The sequence below is a fragment of the Oryza sativa genome, chromosome 10 (genome assembly GCF_034140825.1).
Source record: "Oryza sativa Japonica Group chromosome 10, ASM3414082v1".
Taxonomy (NCBI): domain Eukaryota; kingdom Viridiplantae; phylum Streptophyta; class Magnoliopsida; order Poales; family Poaceae; genus Oryza; species Oryza sativa.
Window position 1 is genome coordinate 20,091,828 of NC_089044.1, and position 17,034 is coordinate 20,108,861.

The window sequence follows — 17,034 nt, forward strand, 5'->3', positions numbered from 1 at the left end:
GAGGCGGAGGAGCCATGGCCACGGTACTTCTCCTCCCCTCCTGCCACACCTCCGGCGACGCCGAAGGAAATCCTCGCCATGGCCGCCGTCCTCCCCGCCGGAAACGCTTCCGCCGCCGCCTCTCCTCCGCTGGAAGAGCAAGGGTTCTAGTTTGCGCCATACACCTTCCACTCCTGCGGCGGCATAAGCACGAAAGGGGAGGTAGACACTGACCTTCTCTCTGTCCGATTCTCCCTGTCTGATTCTTCTTCATCTCATCACCCCCCATGAATTGCAGTGCTTGCTTCGAATCTCTAAGAAGGATGCATTTCTAGATGGATGAGCGTCACTCAATGATTTGGATGAGAGGTGCGCGATTGCCTACTCAGCTACTCTTATTATATGTATTTTTTTTCTCTAGACTAGTTAAATGGGCAACTCACTCGCAAACTTCCTTCACTGACGAAGATTACAGACTTACAAACTTTTTAAAAAAAAAATGAAAGCGGCAGGAGAACTGCCAATTATATTAATTAAGGAGGAGTAAAAACCAGTAGGGATTACAAGAAAATATTACAGACTTACAGTGGTTATGATTTTTGAGTCTATGGCATTTAAGAGCCGGAGATTGTTAAATTTGGCAGGTTACTTCATGAACCCTTGAGATGAATAGCCTTGTTTCACTACTAAGTTGGCATTAGTATATGAAATACTGTAGGATCATCCACCAAGCGATCAAAATTACTTACTTTAACACTTCAAAAACATATGTGATGTCTTTTTTGACTCAGTGGTCGAGATCATAATGCTCTAACTGGCTAGATGCTTAGGAAATCAAATACTGTAACACTATGACAGGAATATAGCTTCTAACCAACTTGATTATACTGGTGGATTCTGTTGTTTAGTTTAGCTACTTTCTTGTTTCCATATGCGGTCTTTCAGGTTATTGGTACATTATTCTTCAGAAAAAAAAGTTTTTTGGGGGCACATTTCCTAGACTCGTGTAATTTCGTCCTAAATTTGAGTAGAGATTGTTGCAATACTTAGTATTTAGCTATAGGTGTAAACAACATAACACAAGAACAGGTCTTGAAATGTCACAAATGAAAGATCTGAGAAAATAGCTATAGACTTATGGATATATACCCAGTCTTTTAGCAAGGTTGTTTTCAACGTTGCGTATGGTGATCGAGTCACTGCCTCTTGGATATATATATACCCAGTCTTTTCTAGCTAAGTTGTTTTCAACCTTGGATTGAGTGATTGAGCCACTGACCTCTTATTGTGCTGGCAATATCTTTCATTTTAGCATGCACACTAATTTTTCTGTGTGAATTTTTCAATCATCAAAGTGCTGCAGTTGAGAATTTTGAAGATGGATCATTTAAACAGTGCAAGGAGTGGTACACTGGTACTAAACTGACTTAGTGAGCTCAATTGATATATGAATGATTCTGCAGTTGGACAAAATTACATGCTACTAAAACAATAAGTGATGCACTGATGTGCTGTCCTGTTAGTTGAATTCTTATGATGGATGTTGAAATCACGGATTCTATAATTCCTACCAGTGAGATGCTTTCTTGACTTTGTCTCAGCAAAGAATGCCACAAAAACAAGATATCGGAAATTATCAAGAAAGCCACAAAAACAAGATATCGGAAATTATCAAGTATGCTATTATAAGGGTTGGATTACACCAAGTTAGTTTTTTTGGATGTTGCAACTAATTTCTTACTGTGAAATTATCTGCTTGATGCAGTTCACAGTGTGGGCATCTAGACAGCTAAGAGTGGTCCTGTTCTTTTTGACTGTATCAGCAGTAAGCACAATTGGAATATGAAGCCTTCTAGGAAGACGGAGAAAAAACCAACTTGCTACTAAAAATTTAAAATGAATGACATGTTGATTTGCCAGTTGAGTTTCTATCGTGATAATAAACCAAATAAGGATTCCTATCATTCCAACTGGGCAACTGGCAATAGTCTCTAAACAGCTTTGTATTAAATCACAATGCTTAGGAAAAAAAAGTATCTATCTGTTCCAGTAGGCACACATGCTGGTTTTTTTAATGGTTTTCTTCTTTATTTTTTTAAAAGATCAATTAAGCACTCTTTGTACCAAGAAAAACATAAGTAGACTTTTCTATTTCTAAACCATCATCATGTAGAATCACACAATGGAGTAAAACGGGAGACATGGATTTAATGTGGAAAGTCATTATGAAAAAAGACATGCACACAAAGTGATTAGTCCGGAGCAGAGGATACGGAGAACTCGGACCGTGATTAATCCGGAGCAAAGGATACGGGTCCCCAAGTGACAAGGGTGGCTATGGGGGATCTCTTCCTCCACGGCGGGCGTCTCATCCTCGCGGAAGTGAGGGCCCCTCGAGGCAACCTCACCAGTTCACCGGTGAGGGCTCGTCTCGGGATCCTCAAACACCGCCTCACTACCCCGCCGTTCCCATTGGTTCTCTTTGGATTCACACCCCAGAGCGGGATCAGTTGGTGATTCGGCAGCCCCACAACTGGCGCCTCAAATCTGAGGTGGTTGCGCCCCAGCGGGAGGAGGATCCTCGCAGCAACCGACGCACCGCCACCGATGCTCGTTTTTGGACTCTCTTTCAACAAGATTTCTATGAGACTGTGATCAAGCACAAGTCTCATCCCACGGTGGCGATGCAGTGGATCAACTGGGAGGAGTTGCAATCTTTTGATGACCCAGATCTCAACTCCGTCATTGCAGTTTGTGAGGAGATGGGGGTTCGCGCGTTCATGACACTTCAGCAGCCGTGGTGTAATGAGATTATCGCTCAGTTTTATGCCACGATGTACTTTGACCGTACTCGTGACGTGCATTGGATGACTCAGGGCACCTGGTACTCCATTTCCGATGAGAGGCTTGCTAAGTTGGGGGCTTTGATTTGAACTGGATGCAACACTTCGCCACCTTGCACGATCATCTGATCCCCCTCAACACCGAGCTTCGTCCTTTGTATCTTCCTGGTGGTGTCTTGGGCAAGATAGAGGGCATCAAGCCCTTTCACTCTTTTCTGAACCGGATGTTGTGCCGGACTCCTGTGCCAAAGGATGGTGATGCTAGCAACATCAACCATGTCTCCCGGAATGTCCTGCTCAGGTTCAATCCTCCCTCCCACCCCTTCAATGTCTTCAATTTGTATGGGAGGAAATCTAGTTGGCATCTTTTCAGTACAAGAAGGGCTTAATCTATGCTCCTCATCTTATGAGGATGATCGAGACCGTGACTCAGCTGCAGTTTGAGCATGAGGCACCTCACCCTCAGCTTCACCTGCGCCTACTCAAGGTTGACCGCCCCTCTAGGGTGGATACTTCCACTGCAAAGCTGGGGACATTCCCTCCACTTCAACTCAGCCACATGCTCCTGTGGCTCACCGCGAGCCTTCTTCCTTGTTCCACATCTTGCGAAGTCTTTTTTGGCCTTTGCTCTGCAGAGGCTAAGAAGAATTGCAAGGCGCGAAATGAGGTTAAGAAGACGGCCCGGCGCGTCAAGGACATGCAAACTTAGTTGAACTTGCATCTACAGGTGGAGGCGCCTCCTTCGCCTCTAGGTTTTGAAGCAGAGCCTGACGAGCCTGAGGAGGAGATTGAGGACCCCTTCGCTGGCTATCCTCCGGACAACGACTTCTTTGTGTTTATAGTGCACACTTCTAGGGGGAGTTCTCACTAAAACTTTGCATCCACATCAATAATTTAGCTCACTAAAATAGTGAAGATGGACTAAAGTTTTACCCTGCCAGGTGGACTCGAGTGGCCCAGCTTAGCTTTACCCTGCCATCGCCTCATCCTGGAGCACGTGGCTGGCTATCCGTCGTTGTGCGCCATGCGCCTCCTGATCCCGCTGACTGATGACGCGCTAGTTTGTGGGGATCGATTATTAGCATCTTTTTGACATTCATTCATTGATTCATCATGTACATTTGTGTGTTGTTGTGTGCGTCTGTGATTACTGATTAGTACTGTGCTTACTCCTGATTGGCTAGCTAGCAGTACCAGAGATTGTGTTTGTTTTGGGGCCCGGATTTGACGACGGCATTCCTTCATTCTTTTAGTCTGTCTGATAGTTGGATTGACACATGTTCTTTCTCCTGTGCTTAATTTTACCCCCTTTTTTTTGCATAGATAGATGTTCATTCTTTTACACATGTGCTTAAATATGGTTTTTTCTGTATGCATGTGTGTGTGTGCTGCACTGCTCCCGTGCGTAAATTATACTTGTCTCTCATCAGTGATGGAAGTGCATGCGTGTGTGCGGAGGGAAAAAAGAGAGGCTACATTGATGTACATTGTTTCCTCTGCTTACATTGTTCTGGACAAGTCGCATGCGCTATCTCGTCAGTGACACATCCACGTGGCCTGCGATGTGCAAGACATATTGATTGTTCGAGGGATTTAAACGGAAAAAAATAAAACATTCAACAGTTCTCCTCCCCCCAAAACTTATACTTAGATTCCAAATCTTATAATAGAGAAACAACAAAAGGAAAACACTAAATACCCAGCTAGACCTGTCATGCCAAACAACACACTGAGTCGATGTAGCCTGAACTCCCACACATCACATTCATATTCCATCTATCTCTTACCGACCCCTTCGCCACGCTGCCCCTTCATTTGGACGGATCCATTCGATCCAGATCCGACAGGCTCTATAAACGCAATAAGGGTGCTCCATTATGGCCAATTTACAAAAGCTAGATCGCCGACACAAGAGGATGTTAATCTAGAGCGAGCTTACGCCAGTTGCTTGAGGGGTGATGACACGGGGTTGCCTAGACAACGTCTCCAAGAAGAGAAACGACGGAAGAGCACCACCGTCGTATGTGAAGGTCTCAAAGAGAGCCGAGATAAGGTTTTGACCTGGCCAACCCGCGAGAGGGGATGAGACGGCAAGACAACGTCCACAGGAGGGAGAGTGACGCTCGAAACGCTACCGTTGCCGGCCCGACTAAGACCGGGCTAGGTTTTCACCCACCGTTTGCCGCCTTTCTATCTACAACTAACACACCAAAGCTCCACCACCATCTACACCTCCGCCGGCGCGTGGGCACCACTGCCCCATCACACCCCACCCCCCCCCCCCCCCGCCGCGCAGTCTCCGCGTATCGCCACCGGTCGTGCCTCAACATGCCGCACCGGCGTGCACCTCGCCCGCTCCACCGACCGCTCCTCCTGCTGCGCCGGCCGCAACTCCTAGCGTTGCGCTCGTGCCGGCCTCCGCCGCCGGCCGCCAACCCTCCCCTCGCCTCCTTGTGCCGCGACCACGAGCCAGCCGCGCCGCCTCACATCACGCCGGCCTCCTCCACCGCTAGTCGCGCCTCTGCATGCGTGCCGTGATGCCCTTCGTCGCCGTCGACAGAGCGCCCGCCGTCTGCAAACACCAACGCGGGAAGCCGATGTTGTGGGTCCAGCCTGCCTCGTCACCGGAGTCAGCTGTTTTTTTAAGAACTTTGTAGTCCTGTGTCCATTTCTGGTAATAGAAATGGGGGCCATGGCCCTTGCTAAAAAAAAAATCAAGATGAAAAAAAAGTTTATGTACTTCATACCTTAGTGTCCCATATAGTCATGTCTCAGTTTTTGGGTTAAGGTTACTAATTATGAAACAAAATCTGTGCGAGGCCGATCATCCTCTTCATCATCTGGAAAGCTTCCGGCTTTGGATCGGACGGGTGCCGGTCAAGCCGTCCCGCTCGCTTGCCCACCACCACGCCGCTCTTCCCGACCTCCATCTTCAGCTGCCGGCCCACGTCGCCGCGGCGGCGGCGCCCGCCGCCGACGGCGACGACGCTTTCCTCGTGCAGGGCGATGTTGAGCATCAGGGCCGGCTCCACGGGCACGTCCACCCAGTGGTGCATCGAGAACACCGTGTCCACGCGGTTGCTGCCGGCGTCGTAGGCGTACACCTTGTGCCGGCTCGTGGCCAGCAGGACCTTCCCGTCCGGCGACGTGCAGAGCGGGAGGACGCGGAGCCCCAGGCCTAGCTCGTCCCTCATCGGCCGCTCTAGGCTCGTCAAGCTGATGCGGCAGCGCCGCGACCACGACGCCGACGGCGAGCTGGGTGCGGCGGCGCCGCTCCATGTCCAGAGCTCGTACTCCTCCGCGACGAGGCGGAGGTCCACCACCGCGCACAGGGATCCGTCTAGTTCGGCGAGGTGGCTGACCTCGCGCGCCAGCTCCTCCGGTGTAGGAATCCATCCGAACTGCTCCGTGGCGAGGGAGAGCGACAGGATGACGCGCACCGGCGGCGAGCCGAGGAGGATGCTGGCTTCGACGGCACCGAGGCGGGCAGTGTCCATGTGCCAGTAGAAGCAGCCGTCCAGGAACACCGGCGACCGCCCTTCGAGACACCTGGTCACGCCCGGCGGCACGCGCCCGGCGGACGGCCGCCATCCGCCGCCGGACACCAGGCTGTACATCTCGCAGCGCTCCTGCCCTCTCTCCTTCTCCTCCTCGTAGAGCCTAACGACCTTGTGCTCGCCGGCCGCTGGGTCGAAGCCGAGCCCCGTGCTCGAGCGTCCGTAGGCGCCGTCGTCGTACGGATCAGGTTTGGCAGCCGCCGCGTACGGCGGCAGGGAGACGTGCTCGCCGGTGGACAGGTTGCAGACGTAATACTCCGACGAGCTGGCCTGGAACAGCAGCGTGAGCCCGTTGCACGGCTTGGTGGTGAGCACGACGAGGTCGTCCTCGGCGGGAAGGTTGCCCACGGTGACGAGCTCGCGCGCCGCCGATGAGCCCGATCCGTCCGACGCTAGCTTGCAGGTGTAGAAGGCGGCGGTGGCGGAGCCCCCGGCCGCCGCCGGCGCGAAGAAGACGATCTCCGGGCGGCCGTCGTCGGTGGCCGTCCTGAGAGCGCGGCGCACGCGGACGAAGTGGTCGGAGGTGAGCGCGGCGCGCCACGCCCGGCAGACCGCGCGGAGGCGAACGACGGCGGCCGCCGGGACGCGCGCGAGGATGTGGCCGACGACCAGGTCGTCCGGCAACACCGGATGATCAGCGTGCCGAGGCCTCTTGCACGGCGGCCGAGGCGGCGTCGAAGCTTCTTCGGATTCTGCCATGATCGATCGTGTGTCAGATGAGATGAATATGATTTTGATCGTGCTAGGAAAAAGGAGGCACAGGCCCTTTTTATCGATACAAATTAAGGTGAAGTGCAACATCGTGTACCAGTCCGACTCGGATTGGTAGTTCTAATAAGAAATAAGTTCACCGGAGATCACTCGACTTAATAGAGAGATTTTTGAGGTCCCTTGATCGCAAAATCAGAAATATGTATCTCTTAACTCAAACAAACCGTGTACTCAAGGTCGTATGGCAGTATATATGGGTGGTTTTGTTAACATAGTATTCTAGTCAGAAAAAAAATTAAAAAAAATACATGAGGCTCACATATCAGCTGCACATTTTTTTTCTTATCTTTTCTTCTCCTTCTCTTCTCTTTTCTCCACGACGGGCCGGCATAAGAACCAGGTCAATGCCGATGACGTCGTGTCGTGCCCGACGAGGAGGAAGTTGGTGACCACGTCACGGAGGCTCTCGTTGCTGTGCTCGCCGCTCGCAGCGAAGCGCAACAGGAAGTCGTCACTGCGCGCCAACCCGGCCACCACTCTCTCCCTGCGCTCCCCGACGATCCGCTCGGCGAAGCCGTGGATCGTGGCGAGCACCTCCTGCAACCGCCTCTCGGGCTCCATGTTGAACAGCCTCTTGAAGCACCACCGCGACTTGACCGGCGACATGAACCGGTCCATCACGGCGTTCTGCGCGTCGTTGAACGCGCGCATGAACTCCGCGCTCTGGGGCGAGGCCATGCTTTCCTCGCGCGAGGCATGCCGGGTCCTCGTCGAAGGCGACATGGCAGATGTTGTCGAACGCAAAGCACTCCAGCACGTCCTGCACGTCCAGCATCCGGCCGTCGCGCTCCGCCCGCTCCAGCAGCGGCAGCAGCCTCTCGACGACCTCGAACCTGACGGTGTCGACCACAAAGTTCCTCAACGAGCGCTTGTTGAACTTGTAGCTGGCGGCCTTCTGCTGCCACAGCCACTGCTCGCCGTCGGAGTTGAAGATGCCATGGCCGAGGAAGTCCACGAGCATGGACACGGCGAGCTCGCCCTTGGGGTAGTTACCGAAGTTAGTCTTTAGCGTATACTCGACATTGGCCGGGTTGGCGGTGATGACGCCGCCGGTGAGGCCGAGCGCCTTGAACGACATGGTGTGCGTGGGGCTCCGCTTCATGACTTTTGGTGTACGAGAACTGGTGGTGCGCCATCGATCGCCACGGCAGAGTGTGGGGACGAGTCTTCGGAGTTGGCCATGGTGGCGACGACAGCGGTGGTCCAACCGTTGGGCGCAGCGGCGTAGAGCATGCACAAGAGTGGCTCATATTGGTTCAACAGCGGTCGGCCGGCATCGTCTCCCTCCTCTCCCGCGGGACAGTCTAGGCTGGCGGCAGCGAGCTGAGAAGCTCATTGGCGATGGCCTCCTCGAGCCAGCCCTCGGCAGCGCCAAGCCAGCTAGTCGCCCGAAAATGGCGCTCCCCCTCCTCCTCCACCACCGCTCCCCCCTCTCCCACCAGCGCGACGCGTGGAGAGGACGGGAGAGGGAGAGTTGGTCGACGGGAGATGGCCAGATGGGGGAGGGGAAAGGCGGCCGGCTGCTGCCGTGCTCACCCTCCGCCGCTCTGCCCGCCACTCGTCGACCGCTGCCGCGCTCGCTTGCCGCCAGCCTCCCGCATCCGTGCTCGCCATCGTCGCTCCGCTCTCCGCCGGAGAGAAGAGAAGAGAAAGAGAAGAAAAGAAAAGAAAACAAAAATGTGCAGCTGATATGTAGGTTCCACGTATTTTTTTCAAATTTTTTTTCTGACTAGGATGCCACGTCAGTGAAATCACCCATATATACTACCATAGGACCTTGAGTGCACGGTTTATGAGAGTTTAGGGGTACATATTTCTGATTTTATGGTTAAGGGACCTTAAAAAATCTCGCTGTTAAGTTGAGGAACCTATTGTGAACTTACTCCTCCAAATAAAAGGTCACAGATCGATTTAATTAGGCCTGCACGTATATGCGGGCCAAACTTGGTTCATGCTCATGCGGGCCAAATCTTGCAGAAAAATGATATTGGCCCAGCCTGCATTGGGCATGCCCGCTAATAAGACGTATTCTTCACATGATTACGTATTTTTATCTTTACGCCTTTGATCTTAGTTCACGGAAACGTTATCCTCGCGGACGGCGTCCCTCCCTCCTTGGCCGCCCACCGACGACAAGGAGTACCCCGCGGATCCGGCAGACCTGTCCCCCGCCGCCAACGACTCAGACGGTGGCCACATCAACCTCTTCTCTGCCCGCGGCGGCTCCGGCGGTGTTGCCGACTTCGCGGCGCTCGCCTCCGCCGACGGTGGGAGGGGCACCGCCAGGGAGTGGGAGCCTCCCGCGAACCCTAAACTGATATTATGATAAGGTTTGGTTAAATTTAGTAACAAGCCCAAACCTTCTATACAAGGCTAAACCGACTTTGTAAATAAGGTTGGCCAAACCGACCTTCAGCATAATGACGAGCCAATCTTAGCTATAGAGTAGACCGACTAACAAACTCTAGAGTTCGAGTTCAGTTTAGATATTTACCATATTTTCTTGTTTGAAACCAGGATTTCTAGTGTCCTATTGGATTTTAAGACCAACTGAACGTGGAGAAGACCTTGTAAACACAATACCACCCCTCCTATAAACAGACTGGGGCAAGGCCAATCGTAAAAACCACTAATCAAACGTTAAAATCAATCAACTACCCCTACCCTTGTATTCTACATCTCCCTTCTTCTACTAGCTACCTGTATCTCACGTCATTTCATCCTCAACCCCCTAATTGCTCGTTGTCTCTCTCACTGCTGGAGAAAGGGTCTTTAACCCCGGTTCATAATCCCCTGTAGTGCAGGTTATGCAAACGGAAGCACGAATCCGAGACTAAAGATACAACATACTGGCACATGCGAGTATATAACATACTGGCACACGTTCACCTTGACGGGTCTCTCACATGTGTTTGTTTGACAATATCTACCTCCCATGCGGCAATGTTTGTTTGACAATATCTACCTCCCATGCGGCAGTGTGTCTCCGAGTGCTGTTGTGGGTTACACACAACATGCTTAAGGTGTGGTGGCGTGTTTTGATGCCAACAGTAAGACTAATTTAAAATTCGAAATAAAAACATTTCCCTAGCCATTAATCTCACCGTCATTCTCTTCTCCTAGCGAAGTCGAGTGATCAGGAGAGGCGACGGGGCTACCGGCGCCATGGCCGGAGAACATAGAATTTTTTTCATTTTAATATTTACAGAAATATTATACCAGCGAAAATATTTACAGAAATAGATCTGCCGCCAAAGTGTAGGGCAGCAAGGTGACGTGGCACATGGCGCCGTGTGCGCATTTTGCGCTGAGGTCCCTTGCTAGTTGCTACCCTCTGCAAGGGCGGCAAGGGGGTGAAATGCAATTTTCGCCACATGCAAAATTTGCATGCCCACTCAGCAGCCTCCAGCACTTGGTCACACACGTCACTCTACCACCCTCGGGGAGGGCTGCAGAGCCTATTTCTGTAAATATTTTCGCCGGTATAATATTTATGTAAATACTAAAACAAAAAAAAATTACAAAATGAAAAAAATTCGGAAAACGTACGTGCCGCTAATGGGCCGGAGAGTGCGGGAACTAGCAGCGAATTAGGGCCCAATTAGATGTCTTGTGTTGGGTTAGGCCCACTTGAACGAACAGTCAGGCTGAATCCTAGCCGCACGTCTCCATCCAACGGCAGTCATGGACGAGAAACGAGTGGGGGTCAGAGATTTCTTTTCCGACCGAGCTGTACTGGGCATTCCTCTGGGAACCTCATGAGAAGGGCCTATCTTGGTACTCTCCGGGCCCACCTGTCGGTGTCACACCTCGACGTTGGCGCGCAGATAAAATTGGAAAACTAGAGGGGGTTAGCGCGAAAAACACCTTCGCTTTCCCCAATCTCTCTCCCGGTCGGCGAACCCTCTCGACGGCGGCGGCGGAGGAGGAGCCATGGGAGGCCACGGCGGGCTGAACATCCTGCCGCAGAAGCGGTGGAACGTCTACAACTTTGACAACCGCGAGAAGGTCCGCCGCGACGAGGCCGAGGCGGCCCGGGAAGAGCAGCTCCAGCGCGAGGCCGTCCGCCGCCGCGACTCCGACCTCCGCCTCGCCGCGCTCCGCCGCAACCGCGGCCTCCAGTCCGCCGACGCGGCGCCCCTCCCTCCCCGGCCGCCCACCTACGCCGCGGAGCAGTGCCCCGCGGATCCGGCCGACCCGTCCCCCGCCGCCGACGACTCAGACGGCGGCCACATCAACCTCTTCTCCGCCCGCGGCGGCGGCGGTGGTGCAACCGACTTCGCCGTGCTCGCCTCCGCCGACGGTGGGAGGGGCGCCGCCAGGGAGCGGGAGCCTCCCGCGAACCCTAACCCTAAGAAGCGGAAGAGGAAGGAGGAGGAGGTGAGGGCGGTGGGGCCCGACGAGGAGAAGTACAGGCTCGGGTATGGCCTCGCCGGGAAGGGCGTGGCGGCGCCGTGGTACATGTCCAAGCCGTCGGCTTCATCCTCCATGGAGAGGAAGGATCGCGAGGCGGGAGAAGGGAGTGTGGGGAAGAAGAATGGTGGGAAGAAGAGCATTGAGGAGCTTAGGGAGGAGAGGAGGAAGAGGGAGGCCAAGGAGAAGGAGCGAGAGCGAGCGCTGCTCGGCGTTCCATCGAGGAAGGAGAAGTATTCGGAACGGGGACGATCGTCGAGGTTGTAGCTTCGCTACACAAGATTCATTAGTGTGAATTCTACTTGTGTTCTTGGACCTTTTGATTTTTTTGTGCTAATTGATGTCATCTTTGTGGCTTTGATGCAGATGGGCACGGTGATGTGGGGATGCACTTAATATATTTGTGCAGGCTCTTCGAAAGATGTTGATTTGAAGAACAATGTGAGGATTCACTTAGACCCTTGTTAGTTTTGGGCGTACAAATTGTGAATTAATTTGTTGCAGTGCAGTGTAATAAAAAATTACAATGAAATTATAATGCTGGTTGTTGATGACTCTCAAGTTTTGTTGTATCGAGAAATAAGTTGAATGGATTAATGATATGCAATTAAATTTTGTTTGATCATTTGGGGTTGTTCAAAGTTCAAACAGAAGCATTTTATTAGATTTAAGTTGTGTATTACAGCTCTTAACATCCCTAATCATGTTTGTTGATGTTCCAGAGGAAGTTTTTTGCCCTGTTACCCTGTATAGTTCTATGTTCTATCCCTCCTTTTGATAACACTCTTATTTACCTGCTGGGTGCCTGTGTCTCTTATATTAGAATATTAGATAGAAAATATCATGTTTGCACAATATGGCATAGATAATTATTATGTAAGCACTTGTTGTGTTGGGTGCGAAACTGTATCTCACTAAAGAAAATGGGGGAAAAGGCATATGGGGCTCCAAAGTTTCTGTCTGTTCTTGCTTGTAATGTGGTGCTCCTGGTTAAAATGCTTGTTTATTTATAATCCACAAAGTTGGGGGCCACAAATCGTGCCGAACATACTTGGTACAGTGTTGACTGATTTTTGTTGAAAACCTAGATTTTGTTGGGACCAAATTTAAAATATTATTCTGAAAATGTAGCAATTTATGCTGGCAACTGTTTGGTGGTAGTTAAAGCGAGAAGCCTAGACCTTCATTGACTTTTCCTGACAAGGGTTTTTCTCTAATTAATTGGCTGGTGAACGAGAAACATCAAACTATTCAATCATGTTACCTACATAGTTGTGCTATTGAAAATCTGGCTTATTTTTGCAACAGATATTTATATTCCGCAGAAACAATTGGAGATGACTTGATGAAGGAGATTCCAGAGGTTTTATATGGCAAGAAGAGCCAAGGTGCTAAGCTGTTCAGGCGCCATTGCCGCCGAGGACATCCCAGTATTAGCAATTTGCATCAGAGTTATCTTTTGTAAAACCAACCCTGGCTAATGTAAACTAATGTAATGCAATGGAGCTTTCAACTCTGGTAGAAATTTCATTGTTTGCTTGTAAAGTTTATCAAAAAATTGCATGGTGGACAGACTCAACTCTCAAGCACCTCTAGATTGATCAAGGTTGGAGAAAACTTATTTTCTGGAGCATGTCGATGATCAAAGTTGAAAGAGCTTACAACATGAGATGAACTCTCAAATATCCCATTTGCTTGTTGGGGAGATGGTCACGATGAATTATAGGAAGATCAATATATACGATTTTATTTGGGAAAGATACAAACCATTCCTTTGTGACATGATCACATCGATACTACAATCACGTTTTATAGATAAAATTAAGAAAATCTAATACTGAAAACCACACACGTAACAATCAATAGGAGTAACTTTCCAATGATTAGTTTAAAAATACATCATGGATCAAGCTAGATTACCACTACGACGCCACACAAACACCACCCTTTTTTGTCCATCGGACACTTGTAAACAGTAAACCTCACCAAACTTGGTACATTTGTTTTTCTGCATCCTTTGGCAGCTGACCAACAAAACTAAGCATCCCCACGACGTCACCTTTTTATTTACTGTAGAATTATCTGACTAGACTGGAATATGAGATTTCTCATTTCTTTACAAGACAACCCAGAATAATGCTAAGTAGCCCAATCACCAGTACGAATGCCAGCGAGAAGCCTCCTTGATGTTGACTGGCTTGACGCCTTGCAAGCTCCTGCATATTTATGCCCACCAACATGGGGTTGACAAAGATGATCACTAACATATTATTTTCAGTGAGTTCAACAAAATAAGAAGGCATTTCTTCCACAGTGGACCTTAACTAAAGTTTTAACATGCTAATGTAATATATTTGCTCCTATTATTCAGACAAGATCGATGGAAAAAATAGAAAAATAATCAGCTCCATCGTAAGCAAAGTGCATAACGATTCAGCAATAATAATAATAATAATAATAATAATAATAATAATAATAATAATAATAATAATAATAATAATAATAATAATAATAATAATAATAATAATAATAATAATAATAATAATAATAATAATAATAATAATAATAATAATAATAATAATAATAATAATAATAATAATAATAATAATAATAATAATAATAATAATAATAATAATAATAATAATAATAATAATAATAATAATAATAATATTGTTATCCATTGTCGTCTATGGATAACCTAGAGAATTTTGTGTTGAGAACAAGTAGCATCTAAAGGCGCATAATCGATGAATTTTATATTGAGAAGAAGTAGCATCTAAGGACGCATAATCGTTGAATTTTATATTGAGAAAAAAAAGCATCTAAAGACAAATAATCAATTGATGTATGCAGCTTGAAATATCTAGATTGAAGGCCCTTCAGATAAATCCCCTGGAATATATGGCTTATGTGTATTTTCTACATGAACAAGTACTTAAGGAGGTGATGCTTATTTTTGTAATAATATTTGAATTGAAAAGGGGGAATTCTTTTACAACTAAGTAAATGACTCAAATCATTAGCTTTCAAATGGAAGCATGTAAGAGTGCATGACTTTAACCAAATACTCACCAGCTCCTCTCGAAGTTTCCTATTTTGCTCAAGTGCAGACTTCTTTTCTTCGGTCAATTTTGCAACCAAAGCGGACAGCTGAAATGAGAAGAGAAGTGGTTATTCAATGCAGGTATAAGTCAATGACCAGAACAGAATGCAAAAGTAAATTAAGACTTAAATAGAAAAATAATTTTCATGCTTGGAACAATCATTAGTAAAACACACATATAAAGAACACCCTGCTACCTGTCAATTGTATATAAATCAAATTTATGAAGATGGAAAAACAGAGAAAAACTCTTGTTTGGAATATAAAATAAGTGTTGGTAAGTTGGTAACTAGCCATGCATGCACAATAGAAGTCTGCAGCTAGATACTGTACTATTCAAACAGAAATTAACTGAATGATTCCTTTATATATTTGTTTAGAAGACCTACCATTCCAACCCCCATTTTTAATTAGTTACAAAGAACAATGAATAGAATTCCACACAGAGGATGACTGAGAAACAGAGGGAAAAAATCAGAGAGCTTCAGATGCTAAATGAACTCACCTCGAGGTATTGTTCATCAGGTCCTGCATGTACTCTTGTTTCCTAGAACATTTTACATCACAAAGACAGAAACAAGCAACATCTTAAATTTTGTACAGATTATGAAATTGTAGACCAATTAAGGGGCGCATATATGTAGAGAGATATATAGAAGCAATTAAAAAGATTTGATTGTATATGTAGCACGTACAACAACAGGACTTGCAGTCTTCAGCATATCCTCATTTCTCACAAATCGTCCAAGAGGTGATCCCAACTCCTGAAAACACATTAAGCAAATCATCCATTTATTTCCTTAATAGGCTCATAGGAGCAGAAATATCATATGAGAAAAATTCAGTGCACTTACTGTCCCCATCTCAGCTGATCTCAATGAGACATTACCACTTGACAGCTCCGAACCACTCCTCCCATTATCCAAAATCCGCTGCATAGGCACCAAAATTCTCTTTGGAATATCAGACTCCTCTGCAATCTCCATCGCTGGTTCAGGTGGCATCACATAAGAAACCTTAAGCTTCACCTCCTCAACCATGTTGTTCTCATCTCTCAGGAACTAAACAACACACCAATCCATGAATTCAGAACGAAATCTTTAACCATAAACAACATGCAAACAACAATTTAGTACTACCATTTGAGAGGTGATGTCCTTAGCTGACAAGCCATCGTCGACGACCACGCTCTGCACCAAGAACTTGTCCTTGCACTGCAAGTCCGGAGGCGCCACAATCTGCGCTTGCATCGTGACTGAAGCACACAACGCATCAAAATTCCCCACATTCCGACAGCCACAAAATAATCCCCAAAATTGAGCGGTTTCTTGAACTCTGGCCTAGTTCAGTTAAACACTAAACACATTACCTACAACGACGGAGGCGGATCGCGGCCGCACGACGCCATTATTGGGGCGCACGCAGTACTTCTTGGGGCTCGTCGTCTTAACCTACTACCCACACGCATCCACACAAAAAGGACACCGCAAAACCATGAGCGAGACAATTCCTCAAACACCAAGCAAGCAAGCAAGAAAAATATTTCTAGGGTTTTACACCGCAATCAAACGGGCCGCAAACCACCTTAAACGCGACCGTCCTCTCGGTCTTGTTGGCGATCCTGAGGGGGCAGGAGATCTGCTTGTCGAGCTCGACTGGGCACGCCAAGAAATTGCAAGGTACCAAGAAAAAAAGATTCAGACAAAAAAACAAGAACACCCGGCGAAATTCTGAAACGAGATGAAGCTAGCTAGCACGGGGGAGCCAGGAGGGGTCCGGGAGCTTCGGCTTACAGGGGAACTGGAGCTCGGGGGGATCGACGTCGACGAGGTCGCAGGAGGCGGCCATGGCTGGGGTGGGGTGGGGTGTGGGCGAGAGGAGGGAGGGGGGAAGTGGTGGGAAAAGGGAGTCCTTTTCGTCTTGGAGGCGAATTTTCTTGTGGGTTTTATTATGTTTTTGCTTCTATTGCTTTGTTTCGATTTATTATATTTTTTTTGTGAATGAGAACTTTTGTTTGTGTGTTATTATACTATACTCCTACACTACTCCCTCCACCCATAAAAAAAATACATTTTTCAGTTTTAGATACAACGTTTGACTCATCATCTTATTTTAAAATTATTATTATTATTATTATTATATTATTATTATATTATTATTATTATGATAAAACATAAATAGTACTTTATATATGATGACTGATTTTTTTATAAAAAAATTAAATAAGACAGACGATCATGTTGGAAAAAAAAATCTAAAGTGAGTTATTCATAGGGACGGAAGGAGTACATATTTTTATCGATGTATTTATGGGTAAACTTCTTTTGAAATATTCAGAGGTAAACTACCGCGAAATACTATTCTACCA

The 17,034-nt window shown here is 47.9% G+C and overlaps 3 protein-coding genes, 1 long non-coding RNA gene and 1 pseudogene across 5 annotated transcripts; 2 read left to right on the forward strand and 3 right to left on the reverse strand.

Annotated features, from left to right (window-relative positions):
- The first annotated feature begins 5 nt into the window (after nt 1–5).
- LOC107279025 (uncharacterized) lies at nt 6–1,584 on the forward strand. Its single transcript, XR_001540432.3, has 3 exons — nt 6–201; nt 278–348; nt 1,335–1,584. It is a non-coding gene; the product is annotated as an uncharacterized lncRNA (long non-coding RNA).
- Nucleotides 1,585–5,614: 4,030 nt separating this feature from the next.
- On the reverse strand, nt 5,615–7,117 carry LOC136353797 (F-box/LRR-repeat/kelch-repeat protein At1g09650-like). Its single transcript, XM_066305026.1, has one exon. It carries the CDS (start codon nt 7,076–7,078, stop codon nt 5,615–5,617), a length of 1,464 nt encoding a protein of 487 aa, XP_066161123.1. The 5' UTR covers nt 7,079–7,117.
- Nucleotides 7,118–7,432: 315 nt separating this feature from the next.
- LOC136353566 (cytochrome P450 CYP94D108-like) lies at nt 7,433–8,249 on the reverse strand (annotated as a pseudogene).
- A 2,757-nt stretch (nt 8,250–11,006) lies between these two features.
- LOC4349069 (uncharacterized) lies at nt 11,007–13,135 on the forward strand. 2 transcript variants are annotated; one of them, XR_001540817.3, is made up of 3 exons: nt 11,007–11,823; nt 11,930–12,004; nt 12,872–13,135. XR_001540817.3 is itself a non-coding variant. In XM_015759352.3 (2 exons), exons 1-2 carry the CDS (start codon nt 11,084–11,086, stop codon nt 11,940–11,942), a joined length of 753 nt encoding a protein of 250 aa, XP_015614838.1. In that variant the 5' UTR covers nt 11,007–11,083; the 3' UTR covers nt 11,943–12,188. The 2 variants fall into 2 exon arrangements, 1 of the variants encoding a protein (XP_015614838.1); XM_015759352.3 differs by lacking the exon at nt 12,872–13,135 and having other exon boundaries at nt 11,930–12,188.
- A 281-nt stretch (nt 13,136–13,416) lies between these two features.
- On the reverse strand, nt 13,417–16,535 carry LOC4349070 (vesicle-associated protein 1-2). The gene is made up of 9 exons (XM_015759355.3): nt 16,460–16,535; nt 16,251–16,321; nt 16,036–16,117; nt 15,806–15,921; nt 15,521–15,727; nt 15,362–15,430; nt 15,172–15,213; nt 14,636–14,713; nt 13,417–13,779 (listed from the first exon to the last, which is right to left on the reverse strand). The coding sequence occupies exons 1-9, from the start codon at nt 16,512–16,514 to the stop codon at nt 13,672–13,674; spliced, it is 828 nt and encodes a 275-aa protein (XP_015614841.1). The 5' UTR covers nt 16,515–16,535; the 3' UTR covers nt 13,417–13,671.
- Between the last annotated feature and the right edge of the window lie 499 nt (nt 16,536–17,034).

Coding starts and splice junctions, on each gene's coding strand:
- LOC136353797 (XM_066305026.1), bottom strand. CDS start 7,078: ATGGCAGAATCCGAAGAAGCTTCGACGCCGCCTCGGCCGCCGTGCAAG.
- LOC4349069 (XM_015759352.3), top strand. CDS start 11,084: ATGGGAGGCCACGGCGGGCTGAACATCCTGCCGCAGAAGCGGTGGAAC.
- LOC4349070 (XM_015759355.3), bottom strand. CDS start 16,514: ATGGCCGCCTCCTGCGACCTCGTCGACGTCGATCCCCCCGAGCTCCAG. Junction 16,118..16,250: donor AGAGGACGGTCGCGTTTAAG/GTGGTTTGCGGC, acceptor TGTGGGTAGTAG/GTTAAGACGACGAGCCCCAA. Junction 15,922..16,035: donor ATCCGCCTCCGTCGTTGTAG/GTAATGTGTTTA, acceptor TGTGTGCTTCAG/TCACGATGCAAGCGCAGATT.